At 43.4% G+C, this 17,929-nt stretch overlaps 1 protein-coding gene across 5 annotated transcripts in view; it reads left to right on the forward strand.

The window, feature by feature from the left end:
* Positions 1-17,929, forward strand: part of ppp2r3a (protein phosphatase 2, regulatory subunit B'', alpha) — a 56,887-nt gene that overhangs the window by 16,871 nt on the left and 22,087 nt on the right. For all 5 annotated transcript variants that reach the window (XM_069152660.1, XM_069152659.1, XM_069152663.1 and 2 more), the window contains one exon: positions 13,241-16,849. In XM_069152660.1, the coding sequence (XP_069008761.1) occupies positions 14,078-16,849 (2,772 nt within the window). In that variant the 5' untranslated portion in view covers positions 13,241-14,077. The remainder of the gene's footprint in view (positions 1-13,240; positions 16,850-17,929) is intronic.

Below are 17,929 nucleotides of genomic sequence, written 5' to 3' on the forward strand. Positions count from 1 at the left end.
GTGTGAGTGTTCATTGCCCTCAATGAGATACTTTCCTCATATACAGGTTCGTCTCACATGAGGTCACCACGTTCGTTTGCATAAACTCTGGCCTGCAAGAGTGTGTGTGCGTGTGTGCGTGTGTGCGTGTGTGCGTGTGTGTGTGTGTGTGTGTGTGCGCGTGTGTGCAATGACAGCAGAGGCAGGTAGCCCCCCTCCTCAGCTCTCTGTTAAATCCTGGTTTGACATTATTTGAGTCTAATAAGCCATACTCAAGTCAGCTCATGTAGTAAATCTTTGCCATTGTGCGGCCATATTACAAACAGATGTGCACACACACACACACACACACACTAACTGTACATACACGTAAATACAGCCTGCAGCTAAATTTGGAAGACCCACTGAGCCTCTCCTTCTTTTCTTATGTTTACTTGGACTTTTTAGAGTGACCAAACCCAGTTTTCTGACCTGGTTCGACAAACAACCTCTTTTTATTGTTTCATCTTATGTTGTGCTTCGTTTTCATGTGTTTTATTCTCCTTTCTTATTCTCTTTTACTGCCATCCTGCTCACTAGATCTTAGTGGGAAAGTAGATCTTTCCCACCATTTGTATTGCTAACTTAATCTGTCTATAATCCCTGTCCTTCATTCACTCCCTTCATACCTGACACTCAATAGTTAATCATCATTGTCATTTTGAGTCATCACCATCATCAAAGAAATATCTTTTTGTCAGCACTGGTCCGGACACATTTGCAATATCAACATGAACCTGACACTTCAGCAGAGAGCAAACATCATATTTATTGTCAAAGTTTTGGGGAACACAAAGAAGTCGCAATGACCTAAATCCAACGAGTGGGGGTGGGGAGAGGGCTGCGATTGTGTTGTTACGGGCAGGGAACATGTCTGTTTTCAATGTGCTGTGTGCTGGTGTCTTGTCATGTTGGAGAAACCTGGTGAAATCTTTCTACATTTCGGGTCGTTTCTGTTGAATGTTTTTTTTGTCAGACGCTTCCGAACGTCACCGTAGAACTCGGTGATGAAAGTCAGACCCTTGGGGGGAAAATACAGGGTGCACAACCATGTGAATGTCAAAGAAAACCCACCTGGATAAGTTCTGCTCCACGTCACTGTGCTGCGCTCTGTTCGTGCACAACAGGAACAGTCTCTGAACTTCTTGAATGCACATCATACTTTCTTTTACTCATGTCTACATACATGGAGAAATATGTTTCAAACTGAGAAGTATTCATGCAGTTGGAAAGGCAGTTTACTGGGAAGGAGGGCTGCTTCTCATTAGGGCAGTCTAGACCTTAACGCTGGGCTAAGCTGCAGTAGCTCAGCCACATCCTCGCCAGAGCCTGCTCGCACTCGGCTTACACTGACGGTTTGGGGGTGAGTGAATGAAAAACCCTTCTGGTGTGTGCTGATGTCTCAAACAGATGAAATAAAATGTCAAGTAAGGCTCCAGCTAAACATGAGTACACAAAGGAGCAGAGGAGAGAAACGGGGAGATACTGTTGCCGTTTGTCTTTCAGAATCCTGAAGGTGGTGGGATTCGCAGAGTGATTAAAACTAAAGACGCGCTTATTAAGAGATGAAAGAATTGTGATGGCTTCGAGTAATCTGGACCTGAAGGCGTAAACACGGCCCTGTCTCTGTGTGACGCACTCACAGACAGTGAGACCCGCAAACATGTGCACTCTTGAGATGAAAAGGCAGCCGGACATTTGACCGTGAGCAGTGACTGGGGTCACATGCACAAACACGACTCCAAGAATAGACTCTAAACACTAGAGGAGAAAATAACCCAGTAACAGAGGATGTGGCGCGTGTTTGTGTGTGTGAGAGAGAAAGAGAGACAGGCAGATTTGGGTGTTTTCCATGCGTGTTTGTGCTAATACATTTATTTTTAGAGTTAACTGTGCTTATAAATGACCAATTCAATTGCTGCAGTCTTGCTTTCATCCCGAGTTGCAATGAATCCCATAAGCTGTTTAATATCTGCTAAATCTTCATGTGGTGCCTTTATTGTTCCCACTACATGCATTAACTTCTTTTCTTTTTCTGATGAGGTTTAGTTCGACCGCAGGTTTAATAGAAAGGAGGGAGAAGAGTTGAGGGAGAGGTGAGGGGAGTCCAGTTTTATAGTCTTGTTTGTATGCTGGGTTGTAAATACCCGCCCCCTAACAGGCTTAAAGTGGCAGCTTGTACCACAGTAGCATTGTCGGGGCTGGTCCTGCTATAACTGTGCTGCATAGTAAAAGAGTGTTTTGGTTTCTGAAGATATGGGGGAAGAAAATAAGTTGTTTTATACAGAATGTAAGTCTACAGAAAAGGCAACATTTATTTTGGATCGATCACTTAAGCTCAGCTATTCTCGTGTTAAATAAAGAGCGGAAAATGGCTCATATGTCAGTTTATGAATGCAGGAAAAACACAAAGAGAAACCTAATATTGCATGCCAGCGAGTCAGGGTCCTATGGCCTGACTAACCCACTAATAATAGGGATAAATTAGTCGACCGTTTCAGTGATTCATACCAATTTTGCCATCCACAGCATACATCATGGAAAACTTGAGCAAAGGGTTAGTCAAGTGGTGGTGTGAGGCGTGTTCAAAAAGCAAATCTTAATAATTCGGCTCAACTCTAACATTGATCTAAATTGCACCAAAATTTTAATGTTACGCTCCAAATATTCAGTGGATGCAACAGCACGATCTCAAAGTCCTTTCAGAGACACAATAACTGCCACTTCATGTAATTTAACCAGCAGATCCTGGATACCACGAAGCCTTTTAACAGATTTAAAAACACACTTCATGTTCTCTTAGTGGAGTTTTATAACACCTCTCTGACAAACCTCAGTGGGTTTTAATTGGCCTGAAACCTTAGTAACACCACCAACATACTGTACATGTCTTCGTCTTACTTTTTCGCAAACAGACAGAATGCATTGCCCATGAAAGGACATGAAATGTGCACAACCACTTCTGTGCAAGGGGGCGTGTGGCACCTCGCAAAATGACAGTAAAAGTAAAAATAAAGTCAACTATCTTTGAGTTTTGGGATATTGGTTTGGTTTTGAGGAAATTGTAATGACCATTTTTGGCATTAATTCTTTAGCTGAGATGATAACGAACACCATCGATTATGAAAATAATTATTAGTCGCAGTCGTCACCTGTGGCTCAAACTGATTGGTCGAGATGTTGTCGTTGCACAAGGGTTGACGAACACATGGCTGCCCCACAAAGTCCTGATTTAGATGTGGTTTTGTGTGTGTGTGTGTGTGTGTGTGTGTTTGCGCGCACGCACGATGGCGCGATAAGGAGGGGTGAGTCAGAGGTGGTTCGGATCATGATGACTCTCCTCACCGGCTCTGACGATGGGCCATGGCGTCAGGGGTTTGCGGTTAGAAACCCTAATCTGCTCCTCATATGACCCTCTGATGGACAGGGACAGCAGTTAACACACACACACACACACACACACACACACACACACACACACACACGGCCCTCAGACTAGTTAGTCTAGCTTCTTCTCTCCAGTCTAAACATGCTCTTATATGGATTTCTGTTCAAAATCTGCAGATCTCTACTCTTCAATTCGTTATAAACACATAGTGCTGCTGCTGACATGAACACAAACACGTCTGGAAGACATTGTGTTTGGACATCTAGAAAACATCAGGGGAGCGAGAATGAATGTTTTTTTACGTGTCTGTCAGTGATTAAATATCTTTAAGATGCTACTTTTATATGTCTCGTCTAGATTTTCTAGGAAAGTCAGAATGAGAGATTTGTTCTGTGGGAGATGTGAATTCCATAAGGCTTTTTTAAGAGAATTGTAATTGAAATTTGCATATAGTATATCTAATTCAGATCTGTAGAAGGCTGTTATACCTATTATATATTTTTGTAAAAAGAGCGTCACACTGATTTTGCATGAAATCTAGAATAGTCATGCTTTTATCCTGTTACTACCACATCCACTACATTAAAAAGATTCAAAAAAAAGTTAGAGGATTTTTTTTTTGTGATTCCTTGCGATGGAAAGCCATTTTTGTTTAAGACTTTATGAATGTCTAACAGAAAATTTTCAAATCATTTCCTAAAAAAATATTTTTTTTTGGAAAGCTTCTTGATTTTACAGCATAACAACAACATAATAATAATCACAATAGTCATGTCAGTATGTTAATTAGTGTAAAATATAAAGGAGAAATATCAGTTGTAAGGATAGAAAAACAAAGTCTCACCCCCTGCCTCTGTTCTCTTAGAAGTCTGGCTTCATGTGTTGTGCAGCTTTGATTTGAGCCTTAATTGCTATTCATTTGTTGAATAACCGAGAAAATAATTGGAAATCAAGCAGCAGACGGGTTTTAAAATCTGTCGTTACAGCGGGTGCTTCTTTCTTCTCTCTTGTGTCTGATTCACCCTTCGCTCGTGCGTATTTGTGTAATTTCAGGGGCTGTCACACCACACCTTCCTACTACGCACCTGTATTACTGTAGATTTTGACTCAACAAGTGCTGTGTGTTTCTTCTGTAGCTGTTTGAGCGGCTTGTACTCTTTGAGTGATATCTGTTAGTGTAAAAGCCCTGCGGTATCTGGGGAATGTCTGAGTCCAGAGCTTTGAGCTCCAACCAGCTGGATGGGTTTGGGAATCGGCTCGGGTTTGGGAATCGGCTGGGGTCTGGCTCCAGGTCGTCTTGTTTTGGTCAACTTCTTTACCTTTTTGGGCTCCAACTGTGTGTGAACACTCAAGACCTCCAAATGGAATGTGTTCTCTCCTTTTTGTTTGTCTTGTGAACTATTTATTTATTGCTTTAATTGTGATCTTCACTGCATAGTAACCCAACCTCCACCAGGGTCAGCTGAAGTCACTCCGACCAGATAAAAATCATGTGAGGCTAAGCGTGTTCCTGAAAACACATCCTTATGTATATTTTGCTAAATACAATATGTTGATTGGAGATGTCTTGAAGCTGATCAAGAACTTGGATGTTGAAGCTGGTCAAGGAATTTATATGATGATAAGGTATAACTATATAAAGCCCAATTTGTTTAAAGTCCGCTGTCTATAATCCCATTTACAATACATTAAACTCAGGTCAGTGCTACAATGACAATGGCCATTGGTGCCCCATTAAAAATCTGGAACCTGAAATAATCGTTCCAGCCATCGGTGATATCCAGACTGAATGCAGATCTGCTTTGCCTTGAAAGAAATACAGCTATGTTTTCCTTCTGAACCACAGTGCACAAGGGTTGCTGCTGGCTGGAGTTACAGTGCATTATTTATTAAAGTTTAAAATTTTAAAACAAGGAGAGAGCCTGATCAGATGTCTAGCCAGAACTGCTGGTTGTTTGGTTAAAAGTTATCAGCTAATAAAAATGTTTCCCCTTGTGGGGTTAATAAAGTAACTATCTATCCATCAGCATGTAATGTCTTAAACAAACAGTACTCTATGTGGATGGTTTTTCGACTTTACACTAGCGAGCCTACACAGACTGGATGAATCTGGTCAGGGAAATTCATTATCCTCAGTAATTTGTTAAATTGATGATGTGGTGAGACACTAGAGGTACATTGTGAGGCTTGTAAATTCAATTAGCTTCAAAATGTGTCGTTTGTTGCAGGTTTTTTTTTACAATAATTATACTTGGGTTGAGTGATTTTGCGCCTTGCTTTTCCAAACAAGGAACTTTTTCCTTTCCACTTTATTTGCTCAGGTTACTGTATGATTTTGATATGTGTGTTTGTGTTGAACTGTCTGGTTTTAGTGGTTGGTGTAAACTGGTTTGCTGTTGACTCTGGGTTGTAGGTGGTAGCAGGAATAAACTCTTGACTGGCTGAATCCAGGTCAGCTGTCCTTGCGTATTACTTTAGCTTAATTTGTGTGTCCTTTGTTTTCTCAGCCAGCGTGTGCGTGGCGGATGTCTGATGTCTGATTTGTGTGACTCCATGTGCATTACAGCAGAATGCAACTCAAAGCATGACTTCACCCAAAATATGTTTTTTTCAATTAGTGGCAATGCAGGGATGGGGTCATAATGAGCTCCAGGCGAGGTAGTATGGACAGATGTTTGTGTGTGTGTGTGTCCGAGTTTGTACGTGCACGCGCGTGCATGTAGGTGTGGGCTTGTGCATGCGTGCATTGGTGTGTTTATATCTGAATGTTAACATAGGCCAGTGGTGTATTTGACTGTGTATGTTGGTAAATACAGTTTTTGGTATTTGTGTGTATGCATGCAGAAATTGTGTGCGTGTATGTGTGTGTACCCCAGGTTTTGATGTTTTGAAGCTGATGCCAGCTCTCATCACCATCGTCTCATGTAGCTAACAGTGTTGCAAAGTGTGCGTGTGTGTGTGTGAATCAAGACTGCGTGTGTTAGCCTTATAAGGTCAAGCAGTTTTAAGCAGGAAACATCTAAGGATAAGAAAAGATGTGAGTCACTGTTTTCCTTCATCTGCTCAGAGCCACAAAAACATCCTCTTCTTTGCACTCAACACCTTCCCTAAGGGGCTATATTGTGTGTGTGTGTGTGCGTACGTGTGCGTACGTGTGTGTGTGTGTGTGCTGTTTTGTTTCTAATGAGGTGCTGAGCTATTCACATAGCCCACTTTCCCGAGAGATATGAAAAGCGTTGGGGTAACAGCTGGTGCAGCACTGGAGGTGCAGAACTGTGAAGGAGCGCTTGTGCCAGCTCACCCTGTGTGATAGAGTGAGACCGAGAGAAAGAGAGACAGAGTTGGTGTTGTATTGAAGGAGAGTATTCATTTCCTTAAGTCTATTGTACATTTTACAATGTCCAAAAAAGCAGTTTAACTGGAGGTCATTTGTAATTAAAATAACAAATCATACAATATAAATACTCACTTAATTAGACAAGCTTGTAGAGGCACAATATATACTGTCTGCAATTAAGTAGGTTAAATATGGATTGTATATAACTGGGAATAATTTGTCCTTACATGTACATTTAAATCTGAGTTAATCAGCACCAACACTGAACACATAAAGAGGAGGTTGGGTCAGTGTGTAATAATTGCGGTGTATAACAGCTTTAGAAAGAAGTTTGCCACTCTGTGCACACATAATTATGATTTGATAATAGTCAGCTGGTTGTCAAGCAGCTGATGAATGAGTTGCTAATGTAGGGGCAATTTAAGTCCCATGCCTGAACTAATGTGCTCCTGTAACGGATGTCTGTGGGCTCAAGTAAGACCCTCCTCCAGTTACAGCTAATCACATTGATGGTTTTGATTAGATACAGCCATAGAGCATCAGTAATCGTGGTGAGCATTAGTTACACTAAAATCTAAAAAATAATGATTATTGTAGCTTGGACGGGGTGATAATTCAGTGTCATCATTTGGCTGTCAGTTCAATCTTGGTCCAATTTCCAGTGGGGCCGTGTCCCCGTCCCTTTTCAAAATCTGATTTTTGTCCCTCTCATTGTTATTGGTCAAAGTTGATTTTCTGACTTAAGCCTCCTATTGTCCTCTTACTGAACCGCCAACAGTGTTGAAATGAAGACATGAATTGATCAAATTTGTCAAATTGCCTTTGGTTACGACCATGCGCTCCAAGTAGCAGGTCTTGAGATTGGCAGACTTATTTAACCCGAGTTTAGCCTCTCAGATATTAAGGTTCCTCCACCTTTCTACCTGGAGATACAAATCAGGGATAAATAAATGTCTGTAATTGTTTTCTTTTATTTACAGTTCATATCATTCTGAGGAAAAGAAGTAAAGCAGGGTGCTCTTTTGTAGTGAAGAGCGCCGTCACAAATCATTGGATCCACAAAGACCGTTAGACTGTGTTGCCTGGTAGGGCAGAGTAAGATTAATCAACTTCTGTCATAACATTAAGATGAACGGCAACCATGTAAATATAAAACAATCATCGGCTTGTCCCACGTTTCCGCTGTTGACAGTGAAAATGCCTTCACAGTGAAAACTGTCCCTGTTTGAACCTGAGCAGGACCGACCTGCATGCAGCTTGGTTCTGCTTAGCCCCGACTGCTGTTCTGACCTATAAAGACCAGCTCTCTTATTCTGGGACGTGTCTATCAAGCCTGAAGACGCAGTTTAATCTCAGCAGCTGTGTGCGTGCGTTTGTTTATATCTCCAGAGTACAGTGATTTGTGCTGTCAGTCTGGGTCCCATCCAGAAAATCATTTTGGCAGACATAACAAGAGAACCCCCGAGTCTCTGCCAGGTACACACACATGTACTCCTTGGTTACATTTAGGAAAAGATCGAAGTTTGAGTTAGAATAACATTTGAGTAAATTACATTACGTTCGTAACAGGCCATCTGTTAAATACAGAACGTACGTTAAATTAAGTCAACGTTGACCTTTGCTTTTACACGGGACACGAACAGCGGGTGAAAGTCTTGTGTTTGATCCATCCAACCACCCCCTACCTTCCCCCGAGTCACGCTTTACACTGCATCACTTGACATCGCTCCCGTCGTATTAGCAACTTGAGGTTGCAATAAACGCAAATATAGAATGATCTAACACCCTTCAACGATCGAACAATGTTGTCGTTTGGAAATGATTTGTAAAGTTTCTCTCGCTCTGCCTTTGTTTCCCTCTTTGACAGGTGTTTCTTTTTGCCTCATTCTTTATTCATTTTGCGCTATAAAAAGAAACCCGAAAAGTTTTACATAAAGCGTTGTCAAAAAGCACCGCAATGCTTGCTTTTCCACATTTTTTTTTTCCTTGTCCATAACTGTATGAAAATAGTTAATTTCTGCTTTTTGTACAATTTAAATGAACAGATATATTCTTTCTTACTTAAGGGCATTGAACACAAACACCTTAACTGTCCTTTAATCCTTTTATTTGATCAGAAATCCCTTCTGATTATTTGCCTGACTGTGTTTTGGCTCATGTGCAGACATCTGGTTTGCATAGTAGCTCATCTTTTAGTGGGACTTGGCAGGTTTTTGTTTTTTTTCAATCCATACTCTTTAAACTCTAGCTCTCCTTCAGATAAACTCATTGCCCTTTTGCATCTGGCACAATCAACAGAAACCTCCTTCTGTGTTTTATATATATCACATTTCAAACTTGGATGATGCGAGTTTTTGCTGTTGAAAGATTGAGAAGAGAGAAGAGATTTATGTAGGGTTTTTTTTTTTTTTTTTATACCCTCAAAAGAAAACAGTTCTTTTTCTTCCTGGATGGTCCGATTGCCTGTCAGTCCATCTTCCTCCTCTTTTTCTCCCAGTCTGTCTTTTATTCCAGCTGCAGCTGACGCAGAAAATAATGGTAACTGAAATGTGGCCCGGATTTGACAAGGACAGAGCTGTCTGCCTGAGTATGTCTGTCTGCCTCTTTCTCTTTCTGCCAAAAAAAGACAGACAGACATTTGATTGATGCAAAGCTGATGAGCAAACTTTCAAGAGAGTATGACTGTGTAGTTTCTCTCTGTGTGTGTGTGTGTGTACGCGTGTGTTTGTGTGTGTCAAAACAGGCACTTCGAAGTCAGCGTAAATAATTAATGTGAGGATTACAGAAAGATGCAGAGAAGTGGGTCAGAGCTGCAGTTAGTTCACTGGATATTTGTAAAGATCAAAGTGTGAGAAAAAGACATAGAGAGAGAAAATAGGCAAGGGACAGAGGAAAATTGTTTAAAATGGACATTTGACAAACCATGAATGAATTGTCTTTCATGCATTTGATTTGTTGTGCATGTGCACTTCTCACAAATCAATGCATCTATTTTTGTGTTTCTTCATGAGTCTGCATTTTCTTCTGTTTCTTGCACATCAGTGATTCCTCTTTTGTAGCTACAATTGTCCTCCATTGTAGGGCAGAAGTCAAAGCCGAGAGAGCCACTATCCCTCGCTCACGTCTGTTTAGCATGTGTATGGCATGGCAAAGCTGTGCTCCCTCTGTGTGATCTCGGTAGCAACACGGAAATTGTGCATTAGTGTGTGTGTGTGTGTGTGTGTGTGTGTGTGTGTGTGTGTGTGTGTGTGTGTGTGTGTGTGTGTGTGTGTGTGTGTGTGTGTGTGTGTGTGTGTGTGTGTGTGTGTTCAATGAGTGGGCCTGTATAGACCTGTCCTCTCTCCCTGGGGGTATGTTTGGGGTTCCTATTTGGGCCTTCATGTTCACAAAGACCCACTTCCCCTGGAGGCCCCCTAGGCCCCTTGCTGTGTATCCACTAATAGAGACACACACACACACACATGCACAGCAAACAGCATACGTGTTCTATCGTTATTGCACAAGTACACAACTTCTTTCTGTGCACGTTCGCTGAAGCATGCACACACATGCACAGACATACTTTTGGTGGCTGAATTGAAAGGTGTGACAGAAGTGGCCTCTGGTGATTAAGTGCTTCCTGGTGAAGGTCAGGTTGAAGTAAGTGGACTTTTTTAGATGGAGTGGAGGGAGAGAGGGACAGACAGAAATGATGGGAGGAAGAGAAATGAAAAAGAAGGGAGGTTGTTACAAATAATCTCCAGTTCTCTTGCAAAGAAACACAAGGAAGCCAATCCACTACTTTCTTTTTGTTTGGCTTTTAAATGCCTTCACAGACAGAAAGAGAGAGAGAGAGAGAGAGAGAGAGAGAGAGAGAGAGAGAGCAATAAAGCCTCTGGAAATAAAAAGGAAATGGAGGAAGTTGAGGATAAAGGGCACGGATGAGAATTCCATTGCAAATTGCATTAAACACAAAAAAGATAGGAGGTAATCCTCACTTTTCACTCTGACAATCTGAAAAAAAAAAGTGTCTCAACTTATAGTTTTAGCGCAAAAAATAAAATATTCACAGACTTACTTGGAGTTATTAAGTTAAGTTAACTTGTGTCAAGTTTGTTCCTCAAAATGTAAAAGGCACCTTAAAAATAAACCCACATTTTTTCCTGCCTCGATTTTGGCTTTAAGCTCTGGCTTGTTGACATTAAACTGAAAGCTAATACCTCTACGCAGTCTCTGCTAACTCGCCCATAAAATATGTCCAGGAGAAGAAAAAAAAAAAAGGCCACACTTAGCTACCTCTAAATCATGGCAGGGATTGAAAACACACCACATAATGTATATATATGTGTGTGTGTGTGTGTGTGTGTGTGTGTGTGTGTGTGTGTGTGTGTGTGTGAGATTACCACCCTGTAATAGTCTCTTTCAGACTGACTGTCCCCATTTCAAGTGCAGATTGCCAGGAAGTGTAATTTCCTGCTCGAGAGACTGATTCAGCTGCATCCAGCTGCTGTGTGTGTGTTTGTGTGGAACGAAAGGGTAGAGAAAGCGAGAGAGAGATTAACTGACAGCATGTTTTTTTCTATTCAACTTTGTATGCATTGTTTTTCCAGGTGCCGACACCCTGCCACCCCCCCCGCCCCGTCCCGACCTTGCTCGTCACTCACCCCAACCCACCTACAAGCCCACCAATCATTCCTCTCTCTCCTCCCAGTTGCTCTTTTTCACACTTTTAAGTAGAAAACTCTTGTCTCCATGATTCCCTACACGGATCATATGTCTGTTCTCTCAGTCGAAGTTGTAATAACCTTTCAATGTTGTTCTTTCTTCCTGAGGCCATTCTAAAAAAAAAAAATCCTGCATCCCACAGGTATGCAGTCCTGATTGTATATAAACTACCAGCTGTGTGTGGATGTTTTAGCATCATATTATTTAAATACAGCCTTGGCTTTTTTAGATTTAGATATTTTTGTACGTTTAAATTTGCTAAGTAAGTCTTTTATCTGGATTTGTCAAATGCTGATATCCTGACAGTTTCGGGAAAACGACGTCTGTCTTTATTGTATTGATTAAGCTTGAGGTTAGATTGCATGTGCGTTGTTGTGGCTGTAGGAGTGCTATATGTGTCTACTGGAGCTATATACATTCCACCTGGGCATACATGTGGAATGTTTAATGCTTGTGGAGTGGGAGGAAAAAAACGGGGAGAAACAGACAGAAATTGGTGCATGTGAAGGCAGAAACTAACATCTAAAACTAATTGATAGCGGGGGAGAGAGAGGACTGGGAAGAAAGAGGAACGTAAAAGAGATGTGAAAAAAGACTGACAGAACTGGGTCCAATCACGTTGAATTCATTCCATTCTTTTGCACGGTCTTTAAATCATTTTACCGATCAGTCCTGCTTGCAGGTTTACTGCACAGTGTGTTTACCTCCTTGTCAGGCTCTATTAGACCCTGGTACGGGGCACGATACCGCTATTTACATATTGCTCGACTTCTTTTACCACGCAGAGTCACATTTCCAGTAGGAACCCCTCAGCAGTGAAAGTTTTTCCTGCAAGCTTGAAATGTTTTTAATTTTGAAAAGGTTTGAGACCCAATCTAATCTGTATAAGCCTAAATTCTGAAGCATATTTTACTTCCTGCCAGCTTCCAGTTAGCAAATGTAAACTTTTAGGTGGATCTGCAGACTAAAAAGTCAGATTCTGCAGTCCTGAGGAGTATCTGTGTTTATCTGGCTGAATGTTTGGGATGCTGCCATGTACTGCTGAAGGTTTTGGACCAATCAGAAGCCTCCTTGTTGATATCATTAGATGGATAATCTAAACAACATTGTGCGGTCTTTGAAGTCACACTATAATTTCATCTTCACAACTCTTTGTTTAATGTGTTTTTGCTTGTTTGCATCAATCTTTTCATGTCTTTTGAAGTTGAAAATAAAATGCAGTAGAACAAAAACATACATCTTTATAATGATGAATTTGTGCCCAAAAATAGGAGGAAAAAAAACAACAGGAAATGAAACATGAAAGCTAACAGGTGTTTTCTCCCCCTGCCACACCTGTCTCTCTTTTACTGAGTCATGATTTGTCTGCAGGGTTAAAGAAAACTGTTATGATGAAAAGAGGGAGTCACGTCTTTTTTTACTGCTCTTCCTGTTTAACCCTCCTTTTGATCTGGACGTGTGTGTGTGTGTGTGTGTGTGTGTGTGTGTGTGTGTGTGTGTGTGTGTGTGTGTGTGTGTGTGTGTGTCTAAGTCTGACGTTGATGTTGCAGAAAGCAGAGTGTGTTTTTGCAGGTTTTTTGATGATAAAGAGGCAAAAATATTTATATCAGCTGAAAGATACTGTGGCTTTTGAAAGTTTTTACACACGTACACTCAAGTAAACAATTGTCCACTTCTGGCTAGCTGTCTTAATGATTTGTTTTCTCTTTCTCCGTTTTGTCTTTTCCACTTTCTCTCTCTCTCTCCCCCCTCCGCCCCCCTCCCATCCTCCTCCCACCTTTGCTGACTCGCAGGCGGTATCCTCCCGTCAGAAACACACTCTCCCTCTGACATGGCTGACAGCGGGAGACGGAAGGGGTGAGAGAGGGGACGGCAGTGAGCGAGATCCAGACACGCACTCAAAGAGAAGGAGAGGTAGCCGGCCATCTGTGGTCGGTCCCCTGCTATTCTGCAGCTGTGTTGGAGTCAGCGGATGGTCCTCGGCTCTGTCAGGAAAGTAGACCGAGAAAAAAAGGGGGTTCTTCCCACGTCTCATTGCGCAGGGGATGAGTCCGGGCTAGGGCAATGTTAAGGCCTTGCTGGCCTTGGATTAGGCCCCTAGGGCTGCTTCTGTGAAGGGATGGGTGTTACCCCAGCTGGATCTTCCGCTGTCACCATCCTCCACCGCTATCATTAGTGGCTAATGAGCTGCTGCTAGAGAGGAAACGCAGACGGTGCCTGTGGAGAGAGGAGGAACCTTACGGCTGTTATTAAGAGCCCCAAAGATCTCAAACAAGGAATTCTTTGCCTCTGCAAGAGAGTTGAACCCATTAAAGCTTTGAAAGCATGAAAGGATATCGACTTTGGAATTAATTTTTGTTGGTGTTTCTTTTTATCTACTCACTGCCTTTTTTGTTTTTATTTTTGTGACAGCATTGTATTTAGCCTATGTCACTGCACAGTTGAAAGACTTGTTTTCTCAGCAAAATGATTCCGTATTTGGACATAATTAGTTTTTTTCTCTCAACTAAAGGAGTTCCAACTAAATATTTAAATCCAGTGGGATTCAAATTTTGTTAAATTTCTATTGTTTTTGTTTTACACTTTGATATCATTTTGACCTTCCTATGCCCTGAAGAAAATTGCTCACCATGGCAGCAGCCTATCGTGTAGTTGTGAGCAGTGTGAGCTGCTACAACAGTGTGGTCGTGGACCGACGCACTCACTCCCATGCTGTGCACTACTGCTCGGGGCCATGTGGGGCGCTATCCCAGGGGCTGGACTGTACTGTGGCACACCGCGGCACCTGCTCCGAGCTCCATGTTGCACCTGATCCTGCATATGATGAATTTAATAGCTCACCCATACACTCCCGTAACCTGATTACTCAGCAACTTCCTAACAATGGTAAACTTTGTGTTGCCATGGATACTACTCATAACGGTGGTCTAGAGAGGGCGGGCAGCAGTGGCAATTTGTCTTTAGGGGAGGACAGCCCCACATGGCGTGCCAAAAAGACCCCTATTGGTGCAGCATCGATTGGGAACTTGTGCTCCACTGGCAGTCTGAAGGACATTACCGAAGAGGCCATCAACCTGGCCAGTGGTAAGCTCAAGGAGTTTTCTTTTGACAAGCTCCGCCTCTCCTCCTCCAGCCACGTCACCTTCCGGAAAGGTCGCAAGGTCCGTCCTGACTCTTTTAGCCGTCGCTCCACTGACCTGGAGATCATCTATGGCCACTTCAGCTCTAACCTTACAACAAACGCAATAAATAATGGCATAACAAATGGCATGGCTACTTCTAATGATGAGAACCTGCCACCATTTGTGCTCGGGAAAGGAACCGGGTTGGAGGACGCAAAGCTAAAGGGGAGCGCAGGCACCTTATCAGCCATCACCAAAGTGGGTGGGGGCTCAGCAAGCAGCCTCTCGAGTATTGGGTCATTGGACCAAAGTCTCAACACGGTGGCCTCCCTGTACCTCAACACCCTGGGGGAGGAGAACCTGATTTTCCGTCTTCTGGAGAAAACCAGAGCCGAGGCTGCTACTGGTGGAGCAGGTGGTGAGGACATCCGTGCTTGCCTTGACATACTGCTCAAATGCTCTGAAGACCTAAAGAAATGCACTGACATTATCAAGCAGTGCATCAGACGCAAAGCTGGTGGCGGGCCGGAGGATGGAGGGGTAAGTCCAGACAGTGTGTATCGGGCCATGATGACCCGACTCAGCTCCTATCTGAAGAGACTGCCTCTGGAGCTGGAAGGGATTGGAGGTTTGAGAGGCGGCGGGCAAGGGGGTCAGGGTCCACCTGGAAGTGGGCACAGCGATCTGGCTGAGCTGGTGAACACTCTTCACTCCATCCAGCAGGGACCTTACTCTCCAATATTTGGCAATGAGCAACCTCCCCGCTATGAAGATGTGGTGCAGTCACCTCCAATCCCAAAGACTGTTCCGCATTCTACATCTGCTGCTCCCTCCTCTGTTTCATCTTCGTCCTCATCTTTGAAATCAGATTCCATCCATACCAAAGCAGTCCAGAGCTCAGTCGAAACCAGAGCTACTCCACTTACCAATGGACTGCAGCATCCACATCCTTCTTCTATCACACAGCACACTCTCTCTCCCCCATCTATCACGTGCTCTCCATCCAGCTCCTCTCCAACACACTCACCCTCACCTCTTCGTACATCTCCCACCCCACCATACACACACACTCCCCCAGCATCCCCCATGGAGGCTCTTTATATTGAGGAGGAGGAGGCAGATGTGGGAAAGACACCAGAACAAATCTCACAGCAGACACACACTCCAACCAGAGGGGTGAACACTACCCAGAACAAAAACGACACTGTGTTGGGGCAACACCTGCAGCTGCCCCAACCCCACACACTCTTTAACTCTTCGAACAATTTGCCTGTCAATTCTGGCTACAGCCCCACTTGGCCTTCCTCAGTCTCAACACCTAAGGCTTCTGCGCACAGGAATGAGGATATTGACAAGCTACTGATGGACTTGGAGAATCTATCCCAGAGTATGAGCCACCCCAGAAACACCGAGCCTCCTCTTCCTGCCAAAACCAGGAAGAGAGAGGGAGGCCAGCGGATCGCCTCTAACGAGACAGTCACTCAGCCCAAAACAGCTCAGTTTCAAGTCCAGAAGCCAACCAGCCACTTACCCATGAACGGTCTCAGCTCCAGAACTCCCCAGAGTCTCACACCTCCCCAGGGAGAGACCAGTGAAGCTGTGACAGGAGGAGAGGAGGAGGATGGGGCATTGTTGCTGAGAATCCTTGAGAGCATTGAGAGTTTTGCCCAAGAGCTGGTGGATTCTGGGACAGGGAGCACAGGCAGTGCCGAGAGGAACAGCGGGAAGGAGCGGGAGGTGATGAGGCTCCTGCAGGATACACTGGCCACCACTGGCAGGGCTGATACCCCTGTGGAGAGCACAAACCTACCAGTCGCTCCCACTGCTCCACCCACGCACACAAATGTAGTCCCAGCAATACCGACAAAACACACCCTGGCAAATACATCTGCGGTTTCCCCTGCACCGACACCCATACCTGCAGTATCTGAACCTGAGTGCAATGCTACAGCTGAACCTTCACCCGATGCTGCCCCCAAACATTTGCCTACACCTTCACCTGGACCTGCAGTTGAGGCTACAGATACAATTACAGAAGCCTCTTCAGGTGAGGTGGATCCAAAATCCATCCCTGCCCCAATAACATCTGCACCTGCAAGCCTGCATTCCTCCACGCATCTAGATGAACCCACAACCGTGGTTGCACCTGAAGCTCCAGCCCCTGAGGCCTCCCCCGCCACAGTAACTATAAGAGATGCTGCCTTTGCGGTTGGGGAACCTGCTGCTGCGAGAGACGCTGGTTCAACGCTCCTCATCCAGCAGACTCCAGAGGTGATCAGGGTAAGTGCCACACAGTCACAAATGCCATCTAATGGACAGCCAAGGGCACAGATCGACATTTACTGAACATTGTGTTTGCATACAATTACACGATAACCCATATAGTGATGGATTGTGTGAATTTGACTTCACACATAGCATTTCAAACTGATTTTAGGAAGATATTTCAAAGACTTAAGTAATGTAAATTCAGTAAACTGTACGCCTCTATTAATTGATCTCATTTTGTGCTCTGTATTCTATGCAGCTTTGTCTTAATTCATGTTCACTGCAGTTGCACAAAGCAAAGGTGATTACCATTGTATCAAAAAACAAGTAAGTGGTAATTGGAATCAATAGCTGTGCAAATATAGCAATATCAAACAGGCTGATTGACAGCATCAGACTGTAAATAGACAATTTGAAGGTCATATTTCTAATGGTTTTAATACATGGCATATAAAATGCTTGGGTGAGAGTTTTATTGGTGTGACACTACAGGGCTGATGCTGTTGTAATTGATTGGCTGTGATAATTAGTGTCAATTAACTGTGATGAAGAATATGCCAATACAGTTTCTCTGCCATGGCTTAAATTGAAAGGCTCAAGCTCTGAATCATGGAACAGAGCAGCTCGTTGTGTTTTAAACAGCAGCTCTTTGTTGACTTTTCCTGGTTTCTAACTTGTGTTTTGTTCTGTGAACGTGTGTATTTGAGGGTGTGTTTGTGTGTGTGTGTGCAGGCAGGCAGGCATGTGTGCGTTGGCTTTACTTTCCTTACAGGGGAATATTTAAAGGTAATTTAGGGTTTTGCTTCAGAGGGAACTGGAGCGTATGTTCCTGTGTGTGTGTGTGTGTGTGCGCGCGCTTGAGGTACTGACACTGCAGTGAGTAATCTCAGAAAGGGGGGGGGGGGTGGTTAGCTCAGCCTGTCTCTGATGTGTGTGTTCAACAACACACTGTAGATTTAGGTAATAATGCAGAACAGACAAGACGCACATTAACACCGACACTGAGTATCAAACCATGAGGCGACTGTCACTTTTTTCCTCCCAGTCTTTACCTCTCTCAATCAAATTGATTTCCTAAATTGATCATTTTTC

The sequence above is a fragment of the Embiotoca jacksoni genome, unplaced genomic scaffold, assembly GCF_022577435.1.
Source record: "Embiotoca jacksoni isolate LCO1_2020_lvr unplaced genomic scaffold, fEmbJac1.0.p SCAF_18, whole genome shotgun sequence".
Classification (NCBI taxonomy): Eukaryota; Metazoa; Chordata; class Actinopteri; family Embiotocidae; genus Embiotoca; species Embiotoca jacksoni.